At 38.7% G+C, this 22,032-nt stretch overlaps 1 protein-coding gene across 1 annotated transcript in view; it reads right to left on the bottom strand.

Moving 5' to 3' along the window:
• Positions 1–22,032, bottom strand: part of LOC134654137 (MOXD1 homolog 1-like) — an 83,862-nt gene that overhangs the window by 36,792 nt on the left and 25,038 nt on the right. Inside the window, exon 2 of the mRNA XM_063509586.1 lies at positions 7,359–7,829. Coding sequence (XP_063365656.1) covers positions 7,359–7,799 — 441 coding nt within the window. The 5' untranslated portion in view covers positions 7,800–7,829. The remainder of the gene's footprint in view (positions 1–7,358; positions 7,830–22,032) is intronic.

The raw sequence follows: 22,032 nt of genomic DNA, 5'->3' as shown, positions 1-22,032 counted from the left end.
TTTTCGCGGTTATAGCCCAGGTCGAAGATTTATTTTACATGACATACGCGGTAAGAAAATAATTGCAGAAATTATATTGGTTTCGATTCCGAGATCGCAGAAATCTCGACTTAAGCTCAATACAATGGAATCACACAATCGAGATGGAGCTTGATTTATGAACCGAGAATCCGCCCCTGAAATATTACGACAGCGTAATAATGATTTTAAAGCAGTGTTTCTGTCTGCAAAGTGATATATTCATTCTCTAAAATACATTAGCAGGATATTCTCTTGAGCCTAAATTATACTTTCACCCAAAGCACGGTATACTGGCAGTTTTTTTTTTAATTATAATTGGGCTTACTCATGGTCGCAGACTAGCCGAGGCGAAGACGTGGCCTACGAAACATACATACATTACACACACACAACACACACATACAGATCACTAGATACATTTGAATTGAATAATTTATTGTTCCGACGCTTCTAAAATGGAAGCCGAATATATAAAGGGAATAAATAATTTCAACGCCCGCTCTACCCGAATGTACATAATACCGCGCTAAAACCAAATTAACATTAGACCCTAAGCACTTGAAAATAAAGTTTAAACTAAAACACAGTATGCTTTTTACGCAATAAGTAACGGACACTTTAAGCAGGGATTTAACACGGGAGTGGTTAACCATTCGTTACGCTAAAACGTCAGGGGCGACATTTGTATGGCATCCGAACGAGACCTTATTTATATCCTTAGAACGTATGTAAAACAGAGCTGGCTTGGGTAGCAACGATTTGAAATTGAGAGCTAGGGTAACCTGCCTAATTTCAGCCACTCATCTAATATCGGTCAAAAATAGACTGGTCAACGTTAGGACAGGTTACCCTGCCAAGGCTATTAAATTGTAGCTTGACCAAAACAGATTTATTGACTGCACTATATAAAAACTCCACTCGGATAGTAATATATTCAATCTCTCTCGGATTGCAGGAAACGGAAAGAGATATAAAGATAAAAAGATAATAAAATAAAATAAACAATAAATAATTAAAAAATTAAAAATAAACAAAAATAAAACCAAAATAAAATAACTTAATATAATATCTTTTTTAAAAAAAGGGAACCGCCTTCAAAAAACCAACCCACTGAAAAGTACAAAATAATTTTTATATGGCACCCCTTTACGTGTCCAGTCCCTATCCCACGGCGTAAAGTAATTTTTTGCCAAAAAGTAATTAATACCTAATAATAAGAAAATTAATAATCATCCGGGTAATTACTTAGTTTTTGAAGTCGGTGCCAAACCAAAATTTTTGAGAACCGATATTTTAGACAACGAAGAACGCTAGCTGTACTTACTTGCATTATAAAGACATACTTAGTTTACTCATTAAGTTAGTTCTTGTAGGTACTACGTACTCGTATTGTTTTTCTGATTGATAGTAAAGACTGTTTTTGTTGGTTTGGCACCGCCTTCAAAAACTAAGTAATTACCCGGATGATTATTAATTTTCTTATTATTAGGTATTAATTACTTTTTGGCAAAAAATTACTTTACGCCGTGGGATAGGGACTGGACACGTAAAGGGGTGCCATATAAAAATTATTTTGTACTTTTCAGTGGGTTGGTTTTTTGAAGGCGGTTCCCTTTTTTTAAAAAAGATATTATATTAAGTTATTTTATTTTGGTTTTATTTTTGTTTATTTTTAATTTTTTAATTATTTATTGTTTATTTTATTTTATTTTTTACTTTTTAGTGATAGGTAGATATATACTTCATTTATTTTAGGTTTTGGGCTAAAATACTAGTTTGTTAGGCTCTCCATTTAGTCTACTAATGTTGGTGATGGCCTAACTCGATGATAATCGCGACACAACATAATATGACGTTTTGGTGCTAAACGATTTGTATGTATATTCCTCCCACTCCCACTCCCATTCCCAGTCCCAGTCCGAGTCCGACTCCCACTCCCACTATTTTATCTAAATCGGTTTTAGCAACATAAATTTGTTGGTAGGTATACCGATAGCATGGCCAACTACCGGATCCAATTGGTTTTTCAAACCATCCATGTACTGTACACTAAAACCTTCTCCAGAATGTAACAAACACTTTTCTGAAAACCGCATCAAAATCGGTTCAGCCAAACGCGAGATAATCACGAACAAACATACACACATACATACGTACATACATACGGGTCAAACTGAGAACGTCCTTTTTTTAAAGGCAGTTAGAAAAAAGTTCATCGACCCACCTAGTGGAACTCCGCAACATAGGCACACGACGACAAGTCGGTTAACCAAAACAAAGTGTGCCTATGTTGCACCAAACCTAAGTTCCACTAGGTACAGCAAGGGTTCAGCATCAGCTCTATCTTGGGTACTGCTCTCCCAAGTGCTCATCAAGATGTGACAGATTACCAAAATAGCGTGGGCCTATGTTGCACCAAATCTGAGTTCCACTAGGTACAGCAAGGGTTCAGCATCAGCTCTATTTTGGGTACTGCTCTCCCAAGTGCTCATCAAGATGTGACGGATGACCAGAATAGCGTGGGCCTATGTTGCACCAAACCTGAGTTCCACTAGGTACAGCCAGGGTTCAGCATCAGCTCTATCTTGGGTACTGCTCTCCCAAGTGCTCATCAAGATGTGACGGATGGCCAAAATAGCGTTGGCCTATGTTGCACCAAACCTGAGTTCCACTAGGTACAGCCAGGGTTCAGCATCAGCTCAATCTTGGGTACTGCTCTCCCAAGTGCTGATCATGATCTGATGGATGACCAAAATAGCGTGGGCCTATGTTGCACCAAACCTGAGTTCCACTAAGTACAGCCAGGGTTCAGCATCAGCTCTGTCTTGGATACTGCTCTCCCAAGTGCTCATCAAGATGTGACGGATGACCAAACTAGCGTGGGCCTATGTTTTACCAAACTTGAGTTCCACTAGGTACAGCCAGGGTGAACCCTGCCAACCAGGGTGGTTTGGTGCATCAGCTCTATCTTGGGTACTGCTCTCCCAAGTGCTCATCAAGATGTGACGGATGGCCAAAATAGCGTTGGCCTATGTTGCACCAAACCTGAGTTCCACTAGGTACAGCCAGGGTTTAGCATCAGCTCTATCTTGGGTACTGCTCTCCCAAGTGCTCATCAAGATGAGACGGATGACTAAAACAGCGTGGGCCTATGTTGCACCAAACCTGAGTTCCACTAGGTACATCCCGAGTTCCACTAGGTACAGCCAGGGTTCAGCATCAGCTCTATCTTGGGTACTGCTCTCCCAAGTGCTCATCAAGGCGTGTCGGATGGCCAAAACAGCGTGGGCCTATGTTGCACCAAACCTGAGTTCCACTAAGTACAGCCAGGGTTCAGCATCAGCTCTGTCTTGGATACTGCTCTCCCAAGTGCTCCTCAAGATGTGACGGATGACCAAAATAGCGTGGGCCTATGTTGCACCAAACTTGAGTTCCACTAGGTACAGCCAGGGTGAACCCTGCCAGCCAGGGTGGTTTGGTGCATCAGCTCTATCTTGGGTACTGCTCTCCCAAGTGCTCATCAAGATGTGACAGATGGCGAAAATAGCGTTGGCCTATGTTGCACCAAACCTGAGTTCCACTAGGTACAGCCAGGGTTCAGCATCAGCTCTATCTTGGGTACTGCTCTCCCAAGTGCTCATCAAGATGAGACGGATGACCAAAACAGCGTGGGCCTATGTTGCACCAAACCTGAGTTCCACTAGGTACATCCCGAGTTCCACTAGGTACAGCCAGGGTTCAGCATCAGCTCTATCTTGGGTACTTGCTCTCCCAAGTGCTCATCAAGGCGTGTCGGATGACCAAAACAGCGTGAGCCTATGTTGCACCAAACCTGAGTTCCACTAGGTACAGCCAGGGTTCAGCATCAGCTCAGATCTATGTATACTAAAACCTTCTCCAGAATGTAAGAAACACTTTTCTGAAAACCGCATCAAAATCGGTTCAGCCAAACGCGAGATAATCGCGAACAAATATACATACATACATACATACATACATACATACATACATACATACATACATACGGGTCAAACTGAGAACCTCCTTTTTTTTTTGAAGGCGGTTAAAAAATATATTTTATTGCACGGAAAGGATACAACAGTGGTTACAACACGAGTTACTGGTAAGAGTTGTGCATTCGTTACTTTTGACAACGACTGTACGAGTGTACGTGAATACAATGGTGCTTCACACGAGGTGAGAACAAGTTGTATCCTTCCTCTTATCAGGGCTGCTGTTATCATCGCTGTACACGTCACGTCACCTTTTTATAACCAGTATATGTTCCTCGAGATTCCCTATTCCTCGTGAACAAGTATGACTTTTCTCTCTAAACGTCTAAAAACCATGGGCTCTCGAACCATCTAGAAGGTGCCCAATATTTTTTTATTAAATCTTTATTTAGGAAAGTTCTTGGTCGCTGAGCGATGAGGCATGCCTTATCATTTGAGCACAGTATAATTTTTATAATGAAGCTGTGAGCACAATTATATCATCTTTTGAAGAGCTATGTCGTGATGTAGTTGTTTTATGATCATAACAACGCGTACAAGGCTGCTGGTGTCTGCGGCAGGTAGGCAGAGTTTTCTACTTAATGGGCAGGTTTGCCTGCGTAGGTAAGTAAGTACTCTGTTTGATTTAGCATCTGAGGCTTAGCCGATGTGACGTGACGCTGACATATTCCACCGGTCTGTTGCCGCGCAGAATCATCCGAGCTTACATAGCTATTTTGTCTCAACATCGCCTCCCCCCGTAGTCTCTTCTTCATAGTCCTTACTTTAGGAAATACAGAATCAGATTCGCAACAACGCGTAGAAGTCTTACGATCAAGTTATATTGGTGGGTGGAGCTGGAGACGAAACTGCATGGGAACAAGGCCCCGTATCCGCCCGATTAAAACTTCGGAACAGCATTGTATTTCTAATGGGATTGTATCATTGTCTTTTGTATTCATATCGAAGTTGTAAACGCTTTGTAGGGTGATTTATGTACGTAGAATGAGATTGGTAAATTGCAACGGCAAACTTTTACAGGGTTATAATATTGCAATCATTGTTGGTTATATTTGGGTCAAATGTCTAATGGCTATGTCGCGTAATAGCAAGATAACTAACATCCTCACATCGTATGATCGTGAAATAAAAGCTAACAATATTCATCCCCAGCAACTCCAGCAAGCTTCCTATACTCATATCACAGACAAGACATCCTCTAGACTGAGCATAGTAACGCTACCCCCTCTGCCACTTATACGGTAGTTTACTCCATCTTCGAGTCAATCCCGTGCCGTGATTGGTCCGTTCAAAGACACGGACCAATCACGGCACGGGATTCGCTCACCTCGTCCCCCCGCACCCCCGTATTTTTGGCAGCATCGGTTTCATGAAATAATTGCTCTAAACTCCGTCTAGAGGATTGCTAGTCTATGACTCATATCAATCATTAGGTTAGAAACCAGCTGCATATGTTTCCTACGAAATATGTGTAAGCACACAAAGTATTTAATGTTAACCACAATAAATAGGCATCTATTTATGCAGCAGGTGTAATGGGACCGGGAAAATGCGCATTTATGTATGTATTCATACATGTACATGTACCTACGTACAAATACGTCTGAAGGCAGACGAGACTAGCATCTGGCATACATTTGGCTTAGGATAGTGCATTCCGTATGCAAATATTCTTGCAACTTGCTGCGTCTCTAATCTCCAAAGTTTTAATCTCAGGGGAGCCCCTGGGACTGTTTAAACTTAGGTACTGGTGGGAAATGGAATTAGTTCATTTCATTGTGAACCTTCGGGTGAAAATTAATATGTAAGTTCCTTGCTTATGCAATTATATTTCAAATCCAGCATTTACGTGAGTTAGCTACAGACCAGCAGCCCATACTGCTTGCTTAAATTAAGTCTAATGCTACTGGAGCTTTGAGTAGCTTTGTAGATAAATATCTAGATATTTACAAATATCTGGTCTAGCCTACTCACAGACTATTTTGTTTGACGTTGAAATGGCAGGTAAATTAGCCATACTCTTCCTTCGCATTATACACATCTATCTTTAAACCATTTAGCAAATAAGTAGGTAAGTACTAGCCCAAAACAACACTATTACCGCTATGAAAACCAGCGTAACACGACATAGTGCACAAGTATAAACTATCTCAAATTTGTAAAACAAGAGGCAAGACGCGCCGTCATACGTTCCGGTTCGATTCCCAGCCGTTGACATGGCTAACGAAACCTCAGACCATTGTTTTTTTGTACCTTTAGAAAAAAATGTGCTCCAAAAACACCCTTATGCCTCATAATATACAGATGATATTCCGGAGTGAGGATGGCAAAATTGTTTTAGCAACTGTAACTTCGTGCCCGGTTGCTCGTTTTTTCAAAGGATAGAGACATTTTTGATGTCGAACAGATTTTATGGAGATATCCGATTACGTTAAGTTATCAGATTCGCCAGAGACCGATGATTTGTCTTCGTTATTCAACGTCAAATAAAATAGAGATAGTGAGCACGTAATTCAATAATGCGTTAGTTTTTTGTTACACGAAACCAATTTTACTCGTAAGGTGCAAGGGGATCACTTTTGAAAATAGCAAATATCTATAAAAACAGGAGCATTTCACACGTTAGCATCACTTACACTACTGCAACGCTTACCAAGGTATCTTGCGTACTGTTACTAAAGTAGAAAGTGCTTCTAGTTTCGTAGATATTTTCCATTTTCAAAATCATCCTGAAGTTACCCCAATGCACCTTAATATTTAATCATAGTGCAAACTAACTCACTATAAGAATTGTTAGAGTCAAATCGTAACACATAATCTCGGAGCAGAATAAGTTTACGAGCGACACTTAAGTATTAATTAAACGTGCATCACGCTGTTTAATTACTCCAAAACAAACTTTACGACATAATCCTTGAATCGACCACCAGCTACGTGGGAATGGGACGACAGGTGCATTTCCAACCTACCAAAACGTGAGCATGATTATTTGTGTTACGAGTATATTGGTGTATGTACTGCATGACTGTGTACATTCTGGCGCTATGAATGTGTCCGTATTAAAGATAACTTATACGTTTTTGAATCAAATCAATATTCATAATTGCGAAACACTCGTTTGTTCGATTTTATTAACTATACAGTATCAGCAGTGAATTTCGGTAAAACCAACGTCTATAAAATTATATGGACAGATTTTAACTTATAACACCTAGCTTCTCGTATATTCTGTCCCTATTCGATCAGTTTACCTGCTTTGAAGAATTGTTAAATCACCTACATCGTACGTGAGAAAAAGGTGATATAGGTGCATTGCAAACTTACCAAAACATGAGCATGATTGTTCCTATCGTCGACCCAGGCGACTAGTAAATCGGCCCCCCGCATGTTCCTCGCAGAGTTGAATCCGATCCCGATGTAGCCGCGGGTGCGCGCCTCAACCCTAAAGGTGATACTCGAATCAGAGTTCACCCATCGGAGCACTACATCCCCGTTTTCGTCTAGACGCTCTGAATGTGTCCATATTAAACTAGATTCGTTGTAGCTTTTTGAATCAAACACATCTCGCCTATGCCTCGGCTTATATTCGTTTACAATTCTACTAGTTTTAGCACTTTTAGCTTGGACGTCTAATAGTCGCAACGCTTGGGAATTTTGCGTCGGATTCGGAGGCAATTCATTTGGTTGAATGTGGCTCTTATGTGTCGGTAACTTAGCATCGCATGTCAAAATCGCAGCTAACGTGATCACTGTTTGCAGACGCATTTTTCTTTTATACTCGCTCGCTCATCAGTCCTGAAACAAAAATAAAAGCAAATAAATGACGCGTTAATAAATTTGAAGGTGAGGCTCGTGAGAAAAAAACCTGTATCCAGTAAAAAAGTGAACTGATACACTTAAATTAAAACATGGCCCCCGAAACCTGATGATACGCAACTAATGAAAGATAATAAAAATTATAACACGCGGATGTAATCATTAAACGGGTATTATTTCCGGAGTAAGGCCCCTACTAGGGTATTAACTCGTGATTACATTGGATAACGAGGCTGGCAGCAGGAGGTAATGACCTGTTTTAGAGATATGGCGTCCATATGGTCAGGTTTGTGAAATAACATTTACTGTGACTATATTGACATGAGTTTGACTTTTATTAAATATGCCTATTGTAGAGAACAACCAAGGATGTAAATAAATTGAGGAAAAATATGTTGTAGTCATAACTTTTGACGAATGCTTGCTTTAACAAGAACATCTTCGAGAATAAGTAACAGACCAATCGGAAACCTAATTGCAACGAGATAGGGTCTACCAACGGTCATAGCTTCGCTTTCGCTTTTTCGCATTCGCTTAGCATCTTTGCATACACAATTTGATTCAGGGGGTACATTTTTCTCTCCAGCTGACTGTACACTACTCCCGATTCTTACATTAATTAAATCAGGTCCATAAAAAAGTTCATAATACTTATATACATGTAGTTATATCTTCTATCTATTTTCTAATAAACAAATAGTAGTGGTGACTAATCGCCCATTGGCATACTAGTCACAAATCGGCGCCTTTCGTCCGAGTCATTGGTCCCATAAAACTGAGATACGCACATACAAGTCTCAATTAGGTGTTTTATTCCTTGTTTGGAATATATTTTTATGAAAGTTGTTGGATACATTGATGACTAATAATACTTACTACCAATATTTTATTTTTCAAAATTTGCCAAATACGTCTTTATAACCTAATACAGAAGGCAGCTAGAATCATGCCGTTGCAATTGATGAAGCCAATACAATTAAAATACTTAATACTTTAAATCAATTACGTACACAACACATAATATCCAGCCCGCCTTCGTCCATTCCACATATTACATATGTACATATAAACATGTTGGTATAAAAATATTGCTCCCAGTTAATTGGAACCTAAACTCATAAGCTGCGAATATTTACAATGTGATCTCAAATTAATAATTTAAGCAAATTGCTAAAACACGTGCGAAAAGTAAACATATCGACCCCTAAACCCCTTAAATATTTACCCGCGTTCAAGCGCTATTTGCTAACCAATAAGATCAATCCCAACGGCAAATAGTCCTCCATAAAACCATCTTGCTTCTAAGAGAGTTTTATGCAAAAACAGAAGAGTCATAAAATCAACGTAAGCCTTTTGCCTAACAAAAACGTAGCCCTTTATGCCCCTTTCTCTTTCTACTTCCAGGATGGTAATAAAAAGGCAGTGAAAATATACGGAATAATTCTAAGTGAAATTCGGAGATGGTACTGTAAAATGTTTTTATAGTGGAATTGAAGACGGCTGTATTAAAACAAAGAGCTAATTGTTTTTGTTAATAATTTACGGACATTGCCTATCAAAGTTTGGTAGAAAGAAGAAATGAAAATAAGACAAAAAACTTTAAAAATTTGAATCAGAGTACGGATTTTTGAACCTAACCTTTTTTGGATCGATAAAAATGTAGGCCGCCGCAGTCTCAACTCAGGTGTAAGTTGACAGCTCATTCATCAAAATCGGCTTAAAAGTTTCGATGCTACGGTTGAACACATGAGACTAGGGTTTGCACGACGGATCCGAAATGTATGGGAATATCTGCGAATCCGGATCCAGATCCGGATAATTTAATACATTTCGGATCCGGATTGCAAACCCTACATGAGTCATACAAACCACATAGTGTACCTACTTATACAGACATAGATTGCTAAAATCATAGTCCCTTTTGGTTTGGCCGTAATTGATTAAAAGCGCGCTTATCATTTTGAGATTACAAAAACCGGTTAGTATAAAGTTATTTATATAGCTTCCGCTTACATTAAGCAATTCAAGTTTTTGCTTGAACTTTAAATCAAAGCAGAGGCTTGCGGAAAATACCCAGAGAAGCGCGCTCAGTTGGCACTACCAGGAGTCCCAAGGTTCCGTATACTGATGATGTGCCTAAAGAAACTTTCCAATTGCGAAATGTTTCGGAAATTTAACGTAGGAAAAATTCGGAAAATTTCTTACATTTTTGTATGAGAATTGAAACTTTCCAACTTTAAATTTAAATTTCCCATATTTCCTAGTGAAAGTTTCATGAAATTTCCGAGAATTTATAGAATTTTATAGAAACTTTCTGCAACTTGCACATCAGTAGTTCCGTACTATTGTATGTTATCGATCACCAAATTTATAATAACTAACATTTAGGAAATTGGTAAAAAGTTGGTATCCAAAGGTTATCTCGAAGAGACCGCTCATTCGCGATAAGACTGCATGTGGTTTACTTGTACTCGTAATCATATTTTAAATATTGTATTCTGTATTTATCGATATACATATGTATAATCAGAAGTCGATAAACGAGAAGTCCCTATGACAGCTCAAAAATGCCACGAGAATTCCGGGCTCTGTTTATAAGTACATACATAGAGAAAAAAAAATACATAGAGTGCTCACTCCATACATCAGTTTTAGTATCAAAAAGACTATTAGCATCTAGCATCGAGTAGCGGAACTATCAGTACTGCTACTTGACAATAGATGTAGCACCGACCGGAAAGTCTTATGCTGTTGAGATAAGACTTTCCGGTCGGTGCGACATCTATTATCAAGTAGCAGTACTGATAGTTCCGCTACTCGATGCCAGATGTAGACACTGAAATTAATAGTCTGAACTGATGTATGGAGTGAGCACTCTTGTCTTACTATATTTCTCTATGGTACATAAATGTGAGCAACTTTTTACTTGCCCTTTTCCCATCACTTGGGGTCGGTGAATCATGTCTTTTTCCTCCATACCTCTCTGTCGTTCGTCATCTCATCATTCACATTTGCCGTTGTTTTCCTTTTCTCTTACTTACTTAATGAAATGAGAGAATGATGGCCATATTTACATTTGACATATGATATAATATTACTGCACACAAAATACAAAGGGGAAGTACGAAAGTGCTCTACCTATATTGATCATCAACATCATCTGTCACTACTCCACTTACCCACATTCCACATTTGCACCATTTGTGGTCGAGTTTCCCCCGTACCGCAACTCGTGATTTAAGTGATTATTTCTCGTTCGCATTCCTCGTACATGGCATGGAGATTGAAACATACAGCTTTTGACATTTGAAGAGTGTAAAAGATGCTAGGTACAGTTGCCATCAGATATATCGGAGCGGCCAAGGTGGTAACAAATAGGTATCATACACAAAGCCTCTTTTATTGAATCAATGTTCAGATATTTTTGAGCAACTTGGTGGCTACGATATATCTGACGGCGACTGTACTGAACCATTAAGCTACATCGAACAGCCAAAGTCAAACATGAATCTACCTTACCCCAGTTTACAGGCACTCGTCCTTACTGCTGTCAGTGCCAACATAGTGATTTCAAGTCTCCTTTTCAGAGACTATAAGAACTAAGTGTGGTTTTCAACATTTCATTACGGGCCCTTAAACGAACACGCTCTCATTTCGAGCAAAAAATCCCACGGTCCATCTGTTACCGAGGCACCTCGGATGGCGTGGTTTGCAATTGTATCTCGTGTCTCGAGGATAAATCATATTAATGTCCCATGTGTAATGTACGACTTCTTGAATAATAAAAGCGACCAAATTCCAAAAACGAGAACTGCTTTTGATGAAAAAAATAAGAGCTTTAAATACTGTAAGAGATGCAACTGCGTATTTATTAATAATATTGTAATGCATAAAGAAAGAAATAAAATACATGCATCGTAATTTGAGTTCAATATTATAAAATAAACACGTACAACACAAACTATATTAGATGCTAACTAAAAAGGATCCCCACTCAGCGTTTTGCCACAGCAAGCCATGGCGCTGATTTTCTTGTTAACTATGTATGTATTAGGGTAATGTCATTATATAGCCCGCTGACTGATAAAAACGGCGAAGCTTAAGTTCTGAGGCCTACCGCGGACAAAGTAAATCGAAATTTCGTTATCTGCCTTTTTATCGCTCTAGCATAGTCGAGTCATCACTTTTTCAAACTCATCTTAACTATTTAAATATAGGTATGTATATAATTATTTTAGCGAACAGATGATAAGTCAAAGCCGTAGAGGTACTTATCCCAAATTATTTGAGGTACATATCACCAACGAGTAAGGAACAATACCATTATTAAACATAAAATAAAACTTTAAATCCAATAGTCGTTGCGTAAAGGCATACAATTATGGTTGCCAATGCAGAGCAATTTTGTGAAATTACTGTCATAAGAACCAGGGATGTTGCGAATATCCGCATCCGCATCCGCAACCGCGGAACTTCCGCATTATTTTCAACATCCGCATCCGCATCCGCATCCGCATAAAATCGATGCGGATGTAATGCGGATGCGGATGTGGAACAGGTCGGTACAGGAACGTCTTAGCATCGGCGTAAGTGCTAGACTGCTAGGTAATTTAGTCATTAACCAAAAAACCTATTAGAAATGAGCAGTCAAGCGTGAGTGGGACTTATTGTACGGAGCCCTTGGAATGCGAGTCCGACTCGCACTTGGCCGGTTTTTTGAAATAAAAATTACTAAAATGTAATATTTGACGTTTTTTATGGTACTATCTTGACATCCGCATCCGCATCCGCATCCGCGGATGTGAGCCTTTAAAAATCCGCATCCGCATCCGCATCCGCGGATGTCAAAAAATCGGCATCCGCAACATCCCTGATAAGAACAATTATCCCTTGGCGGGAATGAGACACGATATCTGTCATTAGCACTTCAACTGTGAACAAATGAATGAATGAATCGGCGTACGCTCCATATAATAATACATTGGAAGACGTAAATCACTACCTACTTTCCAAGTGGTAATCTGACATTAACCATTTGCACGCTACTTCGTGTCATTGACACTTAGCGATGTCTATTAGTCTTATAAAGTAAGATAAACTGATAATTTCTCAGTTCACGCCTGATATTCTTAAACATCTCAAAACACGTAACTAACCAACAACGAATTGCTACTAACAAAAATAATACAAAAACTCGTGTCATTTAAAAATCTTTGAACATTTAAAAGTAGGGTACGAGGTACAAGATTAATTTTTCGGAAGAACATTGCAGTAAGACGTTGCCTAAACACTTCATCCTCTCCAAGTTTTAAACGGACTTTTTACCAATCAAAAACACCGCCCACTAATGCATCAAATTAAAACACCTTCAGTTCCATTATCGGAGTCCGGCAAATAAATTCACTATTTGGAAGTGAGAGCAAAAAACTGAAATGTAATATAAACTGTTTCTGGTACATTTTTGGGCAAGTGATTAGTTGACACGGAATTTTAATTACACATACACGGGTTCCAGAGAAGTCGGGTTTTTAAAGCTAAATTGGTAAGTGTCACTTTTTTGTTAAACTCATTGTAATGGTATAAAAATCTGGGTAATGTCATAAAAATCTTAGGTAATATGCCTTGGTACTGTCTGAATTTTAATTAGCCGGAGAAAAATTGTTAATAAAAGTAACTTAAGTAACTCTTTTAGACAAAAACACATTATATTTCGTTTGTTGGTTTTGGCGATGTCAAATTGAACAATAATAGAAGTAAGGACTTATTATTATCAGTCCATGTAAAGCTTGAACACGCCAAAATTTGTGCACATAAAATTACAAATAAATATAAAATAAAGGTTTAATGGCGCGAAATATATAGTGAATATAATGGAAAATATTATAAATTATCATGCTAATATACTAGACTTTCATTTCAGCCTCAGGATTTAACATGTCACAGACTTTGTGATGACCAGGACACAGGCACTTTGCACGACATGATTACCGTATGTTTCAGTAGGCCAAGCCAGAGTTATGTGCTGATTCACTGCGGATTAGTTGATAATATAACTTTAACAGGTGTCTTTTTCAAATATTCATTGATATGGACCCAGTCCATTGCCATCCGCCTTCATTCATTACCATCCGCCAAAAGTACCCTTTTGGCATTGTCGGCATGTCTACCATGTTAATACTCCTTCGTCACTGTTATAGTGTAATGACAACACGATGAATGCTACCAAAATACGAACTGTGGCTTCTTTAAAATAGGTTTAAGTCATTTTAGCAAATGTTTCTTGCATACTTTTCTATAGTCAATGTTCCTTATGCGAATCAATTAACGGCGACGCTTGATGTAATCACAAGAGGGTTTGTTAGCTGTACGTCCAATACGCAGTTCGTCCAAATGATATTTCAATTCGCATTTCGTCCAACACGTATTTGGTCCAACATGCATTTCGTCCAACAGCGTTTCGTCCAACGCGTATTACGTCAACACGTATTTCGTCCAACCGCATGCCGTCCAACATGGATTTAGTCCAACACACATTTTGTCCAGTAGGCATTCCGTCCAACTCGTATATGTAGAAATCTTGTCAAGAAAAATATAATTATGCGTCTCTCATTACTGCAGCCACGGGTCATTTATGAAAATTCGAACCGTTTGTCTGAGTTACGTACACCTTTGTACGAGTTGTACGACACAGCTGTGCGTGAGCGGCGCGTTTTCGTGAACCTTGTAGGAAGACACGAAGGTGGACATTGGGCTTTGGGCTGTAGCCGCACGCGTCAGTTGACGTATTTGGCGGTCAAGGGGTTAATGGAATGGAAACAAAGATTCATTGATTGGCGAACGAGCGAGCGAAGCGAAGTTCTACAAATCAACTGGAACACACGGCTGGGTAGAGAGAGGCACGTCCCGGCATTTCGATATTTCTTGACTGAACTATCCGAGGATTTTTTTTTTGTTACTTATTTATAATAACAGTACAGCTATCATGACAGTTGCCCAATGCGATAGTGTAGCAAATATTTACATAGGACAAAACAACACAACACAACAATTATTTCTAAGAATTATAACATAATACAAACAAAGTGATTTTACTGAAGTAATTCTCCGAACAATGGAACACATCAATCCGGGTAGCAACACGATTGAGCGTGCGCAGGGCCCTCGTCCACGGCGCCTCGCGCAGCAGGCCGGTGCGCGCGCGCGCCTCCGCCAGCAGCGGCGGTCGGCGTCGGCGCCACACATACCGCGGATAGTTTGTTACGCTATAACTAAATATAGTATATTTGTTCTAATTCAAATGAAATTAGGTAAATGGTAATTTTACTCAAATGGTACCTTCTCCCTGTCACTGTCACAGATATATGCCTCGTTCACACAACTTTACATGAACGCGACATTTCCAAGCATTCCCTGCGCAAAGTTGTCAGCTCGCTCGCAAACCAAAAGAGTCTACCGCGAACACTGAAGTCCGCAAATTGCGGGCATTTTTCTGTTTAACTCCAATTGGACGTAATTAAAGTGACAGAGAAAAATGCCCGCAATTTGCGAATTTCGGTGTTCGCGGTAGACCCTCAGGATGGAACTGTCGCATATTTGTTAATCAACATTAAGTAACGAACGTCAATGAGGAATTTCACATGCTCAATGTGTGTTGTGTAGGTATTTATTCTTATCCTAGTCTTCCTTAGTCTTGTCCCAGAGAACGGGACGAGCTTCCACTAGTGAAATTAAAAAGTCGACATCTAAATTGTCAGCCATTATTGTGCATTAATTAGCACGTGAGAACTATGCAACAGCAAAACAATAAATACCGAGCGGTGCGCCGTCCGCCGGTGTAGCGGCACCGTGCCGTCGCACCGTGCGCGGCACCGTACACGGCACCGTACCGCCGCACGACGCCGTGCCGTTACACGGTGGCCGGCGCCGCACCGTGGACATGTGGCCGGGCCCTAACAACAGTAACACCAGCGGGTCCCAGTAGCACCATATCATCGGCGTAGCTGATATTATTGACATTTTCTCATTTCCCATATCCTCTTAATAGACGAATCACGAAATGGACGAACTCCGTAATGATGAATCGCGAAATGGACGAAATGCAGAGTGACAAATCGCGAAATGGACGAACTGCGTATTGACGAATCACGAAATGGACGCATCACTTATGGACAAACTGCGTAGTAGACGAATGGACAAAATGCGATTTGGACGAACTGCGTATTGGACGTCCAGCTAACAAATCATTAGCAACTCATACAAGTCAAACTTTTTATTTTGTGTTATTGCCTGAAGTTTGAATTTCTATAGAACCATCGTCTAACACTTAACACGCTCAAATACGTTACAATGATCAAACGTTTTTATATCCTACATTTTGCAAACAAACTTCATTTAGCACCACTATTTTGGGAGCAGATAAGCTTTTGCTAGCTCTTAATCTAACTTGACTTCACTTTTTGTACATAAATTTGAGATATTTGTACCTTTGTTGCAACATAAGAAAAGATAGGTTTCGGTCTTTATGTAAGAACGCTGTATGTTCCTAGTTTCTTTTTTTTTCTCATTTCAATCTCGTGTTTTTCTGCTTTCTGGTTGTCTTTCCATCCATTAACGTCTCCGCAACGTTTCAAAAGCACAAAAACGAATCGATCCATGACATATTAACATTTTCACAAGTTTCTTTAGCCTAATCGAATTTTCCAAGGCTATTGGTGCAAAGTGATTTTGCTCCGTCATTGTTTAAAGCTCGTTATCATGAAAACGAATTATAGAATTGACAACTATTGTGGTATTACATGTTCTTCCTGCTATAGCTGTCGTAGTCAGATTGTATAATCCGCCGTATTACATTACGGCTAGCCGTTTTACAAAACAGGGGCGTTTTGAAATGCGGCGGTTCGACGATTAGCCGGATTGTCATTACGATACGTTCTTCAATAAGGCGGCCTACGTTTAGCCGCATCGTATCTACTATTTAAATTGTAGAGTGACCATTCTTTCGGTCGCCTACGTAACCAGAGTTTGACAATGTTTGCAATTTAATTTATTTTTACCATGGTCCCACCGCACTTCATGTGTTTCTTTTCCAAAACATTTCCTTCACAACTTAGATCGCGGGGCTCCGATTTCTGGGCGGTTTGCCCTTCGGGCATCTGAAGCTACCTAACGAACCTAACCTACTTACCTACCTACGCTTTTTTCCCCAAAGTGTAATGTTTTCACGGACGTCTCACTAAATCAATAGCTAGGTAGGTTAGGTTCGTTAGGTAGCTTCAGATGCCCGAAGGGCAAACCGCTCAGAAATAGGAGCCCCGCGAAGCGGGTCTCCGTCTAGTTAAGTTGCAAAGGAAATGTTTTTTGAAAAGAAACAGTCCGACGAACTCCAGATTTGATGGACACCCCAGCGTTTTTCATAGTTTGTTGTTGTTATGTCAGGCAGCGCCACGAGTGTTAAAAATGGGCACTAAAAACTGTCAAAGCGGCGGCTAATGACTCGCTGTATTACATTACGGCTAGCCGTCTTGAAGAACGTATGGCGCCGAATACATTCCGGCGGATTTTCATTCAGCCGCATTCAATCCGGCTAATCGTCGAACCGCCGCATTTCAAAACGCCCCTGTTTTGTAAAACGGCTAGCCGTAATGTAATACGGCGGATTATACAATCCGACTGCGACATAGCGATTTTAATTTAAGTAAAGAAATAAAATGTAACCAACCTTTACCAAAATTATAAGCAAAAATGTGTGCCTACGTTTTGTCGTGTTCAAGCTTTATTCTTTCTACATATTTATAATATAAAAGTATAAGAGAAAAATTGTGTTGGTAACTACCTACTGAAATAAAGCTGCAGTCGACTCGTGTCAAAGGATTACCGTTTAAAATGTCTTGAGCATCTTGTAAAAGTCCAACAAAACGTATTTACGATTTGAATTGAAGTTTAATTGCAGTTGCAACAATCTCCGTCCCGGCTTCATTTCAAATCTAATCTAATTTTAATCCTACTTCACAATCGATTCCACTACGACCGTACACTTTGTAACTGATTGTAATCTCTTGGAGTTTTAGTTTTGTTTATTTATAAGTAGATATTGAAATGAGCGGAGATATTTGTAATATTTGGAATTTGATTTCGACTACCTACTCAACGCTTGATCTTTTACTCACGCACACAAGAATAAAAGCAAGGCACAAATACGTTGATTACTTATACATGTAAATTTCGTATAGGATTTGGGGTAAATATATGCTTTTATACGAAAACTATTTTAAGGCAAATTTTGCGTGTCAAATGTTTTTAGGACACAGTAAGTTTTATGAGCATATTTTTACCAACAAATACAACGTACCTATACAATTTTAAAATTCTCATTCAAGGCCCATATGGACGAGAAAGCAAAACCAACAAAAATGGCCCGTTTACCGGAGCGGTTTTCAACTTCCTCCCTGTAAGTGGATAATGATCTCCGATCTTGTTCTGGGCTCTGGCCGATATTCCCATCTCTCGGTTAAACCATTACAGTGAGGCATTGAAATTATTAACAACTCTGCACGACTGGGGATCGTAGTTGAACTGGATATTATGAGTTGGTGAGTTTGGAAGGTAGTTCAATAATACCCCCTGTTCTGGCCGGTGTGCCGGCAATTGGCAGTTTTTGTGGCGTTTCCGCTCTATTCCTAAGACATTGGACGTGTTGAAAAAGCTCGAAACGCGAAACAGGTTTTATAGAATAGGTAAAAATGAGCATTAGTATTTGTTATTATGTTTTAGTGACTAAGTATGTAGAATGGACAATAAATTCTAGAGCCTTGGCAGACTTATGCGTCTTTTTCAACTTATCAAACATGCTAAAAAGCTACAGATATCTTACGCCGGTGATAAACTTTACCATACCAACTCTTTTTTTAGCAGTCTTTTTTTGGAAAGATTAGTTTCGCCCGGTCTTAAAAAAGTCGTTAAAATTTTAGCACCTTGTATTTATGTTTTTATTGAAGTAGGTACCTACCTATTTTATTACTGTATTTCCCTTATTAGGAATAAGCATGATTCAGGCGTATGACAAATGTATCTAACTGTAAAGTTTTATGTCACATTAAAGATACGAGTGGGTACCTTTATACCTTCTTCTTATGTGAGTATAAGCGTTCTAATTCATCCATAACATTTTATTTATTTAGTCGTATGGCACAAGTACAATTAACAATTAAAATTACGACAAAATATGTAGTTATAAAGTCAGATGTCCATAACATGTCATTTAAACAATCATTTTTCATCGTTCACCGTATCGTAACCGTTTTTCTCTCCTTTTTCGCGGCTTTAATGAATCGTGCGGTCTACATTTGCCTAATCAGTTGCGCACGAGTGCTTACATCAGATAGGTTTTTATCTGAGCGGTTGTGCTTTTATAAGATCATATTTATTAGTTTCAAATATCCTGAGATACTATTGTGAAAAGAATTGCAGCTAGGTCTGCAGTTCGTTGGTTACAGATATCTAAATCTTTGTCATTGAATCTTCTTTTATGAAGGATTTAACTGCCTACCTATATCAAATGTTTTTTAGGTTGTCATATTTATCCTTTAGCCGCCCACAAATTAAAACTTGCCAAGACTAATGCAATTATGATTTGTCAAATTGAAGATTTAAAATACAGTGGAATGGGAGACCTTTTTTAAACAGATGACACCGGGCACTGCGTCTAAATATATAACCCCAAAATTTAATTTACGTAGGCAACTCTGAAAGTTCTTAGAAAAGGCTACTTAGAGATCATATAACAAAAAGAGGCATATTATTTATGGAAATATAACTCTTTATACTTTTTTTGAGGTATATGCAATTTGGTCGTTATCTGTGTTTCAGGATTGATGGCAATTTGGAAATTGTGCGTCGAGCGTTATTCCAATTTCGACCTAAGAATTTTTTCGTATTACTATTTATAACGATTTTCATTGTGGGCTCAGCCAACAACAGAGTTACAGTAGGCTTCAATTATAGTTTCATAATGAAGCCTAGTTCTTGTACGTCTGTTTATAAATTACACATTTAATCGCTTTTGTAGTTATTCAACGGATGATCATAGAGAAGCATGTCATTCAAGAGTGACGTCAAAAGTTTACATCGCACAGTTGTGCGGTTAATAAAAAATACTGGCAAAAAATTGTATATCAGTAGTTTTTGATATCCCTCAGTATTCATATGACAATGTTAAAAAAATCTTGAATCCCGCCATATAAAAAAGGCATTGGAAGAATGAGCTGTGTGTGCTTCAGGGTAATCCTATCCTAATGAAAATTTGTACGCGTGGTCAGAAAGAGATAAAGCACGCATTAAAATAAAGAGTAACGTCCTAATTACTTCAGCTTTTTCTATTCTAAACACTTTCAGTTTGCCCCTCGTAATGCAATTTTCGATTTATAAAAATAACTAAATATTACAGGACAATTACTTTATATGAGATCACTTTAGACACAGGTGATATCACATTCAATTCAAATTGTGTAATATTCCTAAATAAGAAAGGAATGGGCCAATATGAATTTATGTGGCGTAATACATACATATGTAAATGTTTCATTGTAAGCGAGACACACCAAGAATTCATGTTTGCATGCGAACCAAAGTACCAGTTACACGGATTTCTTGGTATTGCAAATGTCCTCCTAAATATTTCTCTACCCGAATAATAAGCGCATGGATAAAGAATAAAGACATTGCCCTCTTTGTATATTGTCGGTTAAATGGCCCGGTTATGGAAAATAAAATGACTGCAACTCGCATTTCCGTCAAGACGAGTTTTTTTTAGAGTTCTATCAGTGTGAGAAGTATGTCAATCTATTTCAAGTTTTGGTTGATAATTTTACGCCATTAAACTTTACATTCGTATATTCATCGATTTAATCGCGTGATAACATTGGATCGGAATTTAGTAAACGAGGTGATAATTATAGGCTTAGAATTGCTTAAATACACCTGCCTTTAGTAATTAATTTTACTAGGATTAAGGAAATTTGTCAGTGGTTATAGTAACATAAATATATTTCATTCAAAATGTATTCCACAGCGTAAAATCGTTCTGACCCGTAAATAGCTTTACTAGCAAAATCTACGCACCACGGAACTCTTTAATGCAATGAAACTGTCTCTGTTTTGTCAGAGCACCATTGTCTGAACCTCTAGCCGCCGCATACGTCAAACCTTGCCAAGCAAAAAGAAATTTTATTTTGTCAACACAAAGTTCAAATTAGAATGGAACAGGAGACCTTTATAGGTCTCTGGACGGCTAGAGGTTATATTCAATATCAAGTAACCCGATGCCTTTTTTCTTATAAAAACAAGTATGTTTGATAAACAAAGTCGTATGTTATCTTTGTACATTAATATTGGAGCCGGAGCTAACGAAATTATTAGTCTGACAACAATCTGGAAAGCGATTTCTCATTGGCACATATTATAGGATGTCGGATGCAAGTAAAATGTTGTGTTTTTGTTTTTGTTTGTATTTATTTATTCATTTTAGGAAATCATTATATACTTGGTTAACCAGATCTTGACAGTAGAAAAAGGCGGCAAATTTGAAAAATGTAGGCGCGAAGGGATATCGTCCCATAGAAAATTTGAATTTCGCGCCTTTTTTTACTGACAAGATTTGGTTGACCAGCTATAGTTATAAAACGATAAATATCCATCCGACATATCGCATTTGCATTGCACTTCCGATAATTTCAGACATGTCGGACCCCTCGTCAGCTGTCGGACGATAATTTTGTTTTGTATGCGTATCCTACGTACACGAATGTAGGATCCGACGTTCGATATCGGATCGGATAATGTGAATACGCTCTTATTCGATGCTTAAATGTATAGGGATAAGATTAGAATCGCGTTGGTTTGAGAGAAGGGTTTGCAATCCGGATCCGAAATGTATGAAATTATCCGGATCTGGATCCGGATCCGCGGATCTTCCCATACATTTCGGAACCGTCGTGCAAACTCTATTTGAGAGTCTTATTTCCTTGCAGCCCGAGGGTAAAATCCTGGCTTATATTATAATATGATATATTTTATAAGAAATTGTAATGAGACAAAATTCACCCTTTTTTTTAATCAATTGTCAGAAAACTACGTTTTGAACTTCATGTACCTAGAAGTAGAAACACTTCGTCTGACTGTATACATA

This window comes from Cydia amplana, chromosome 14 (assembly GCF_948474715.1).
Source record: "Cydia amplana chromosome 14, ilCydAmpl1.1, whole genome shotgun sequence".
NCBI lineage: Eukaryota > Metazoa > Arthropoda > Insecta > Lepidoptera > Tortricidae > Cydia > Cydia amplana.
Note: the sequence above shows the minus strand (reverse complement) of the source record. Positions and strands in the feature narration are given on the sequence as shown.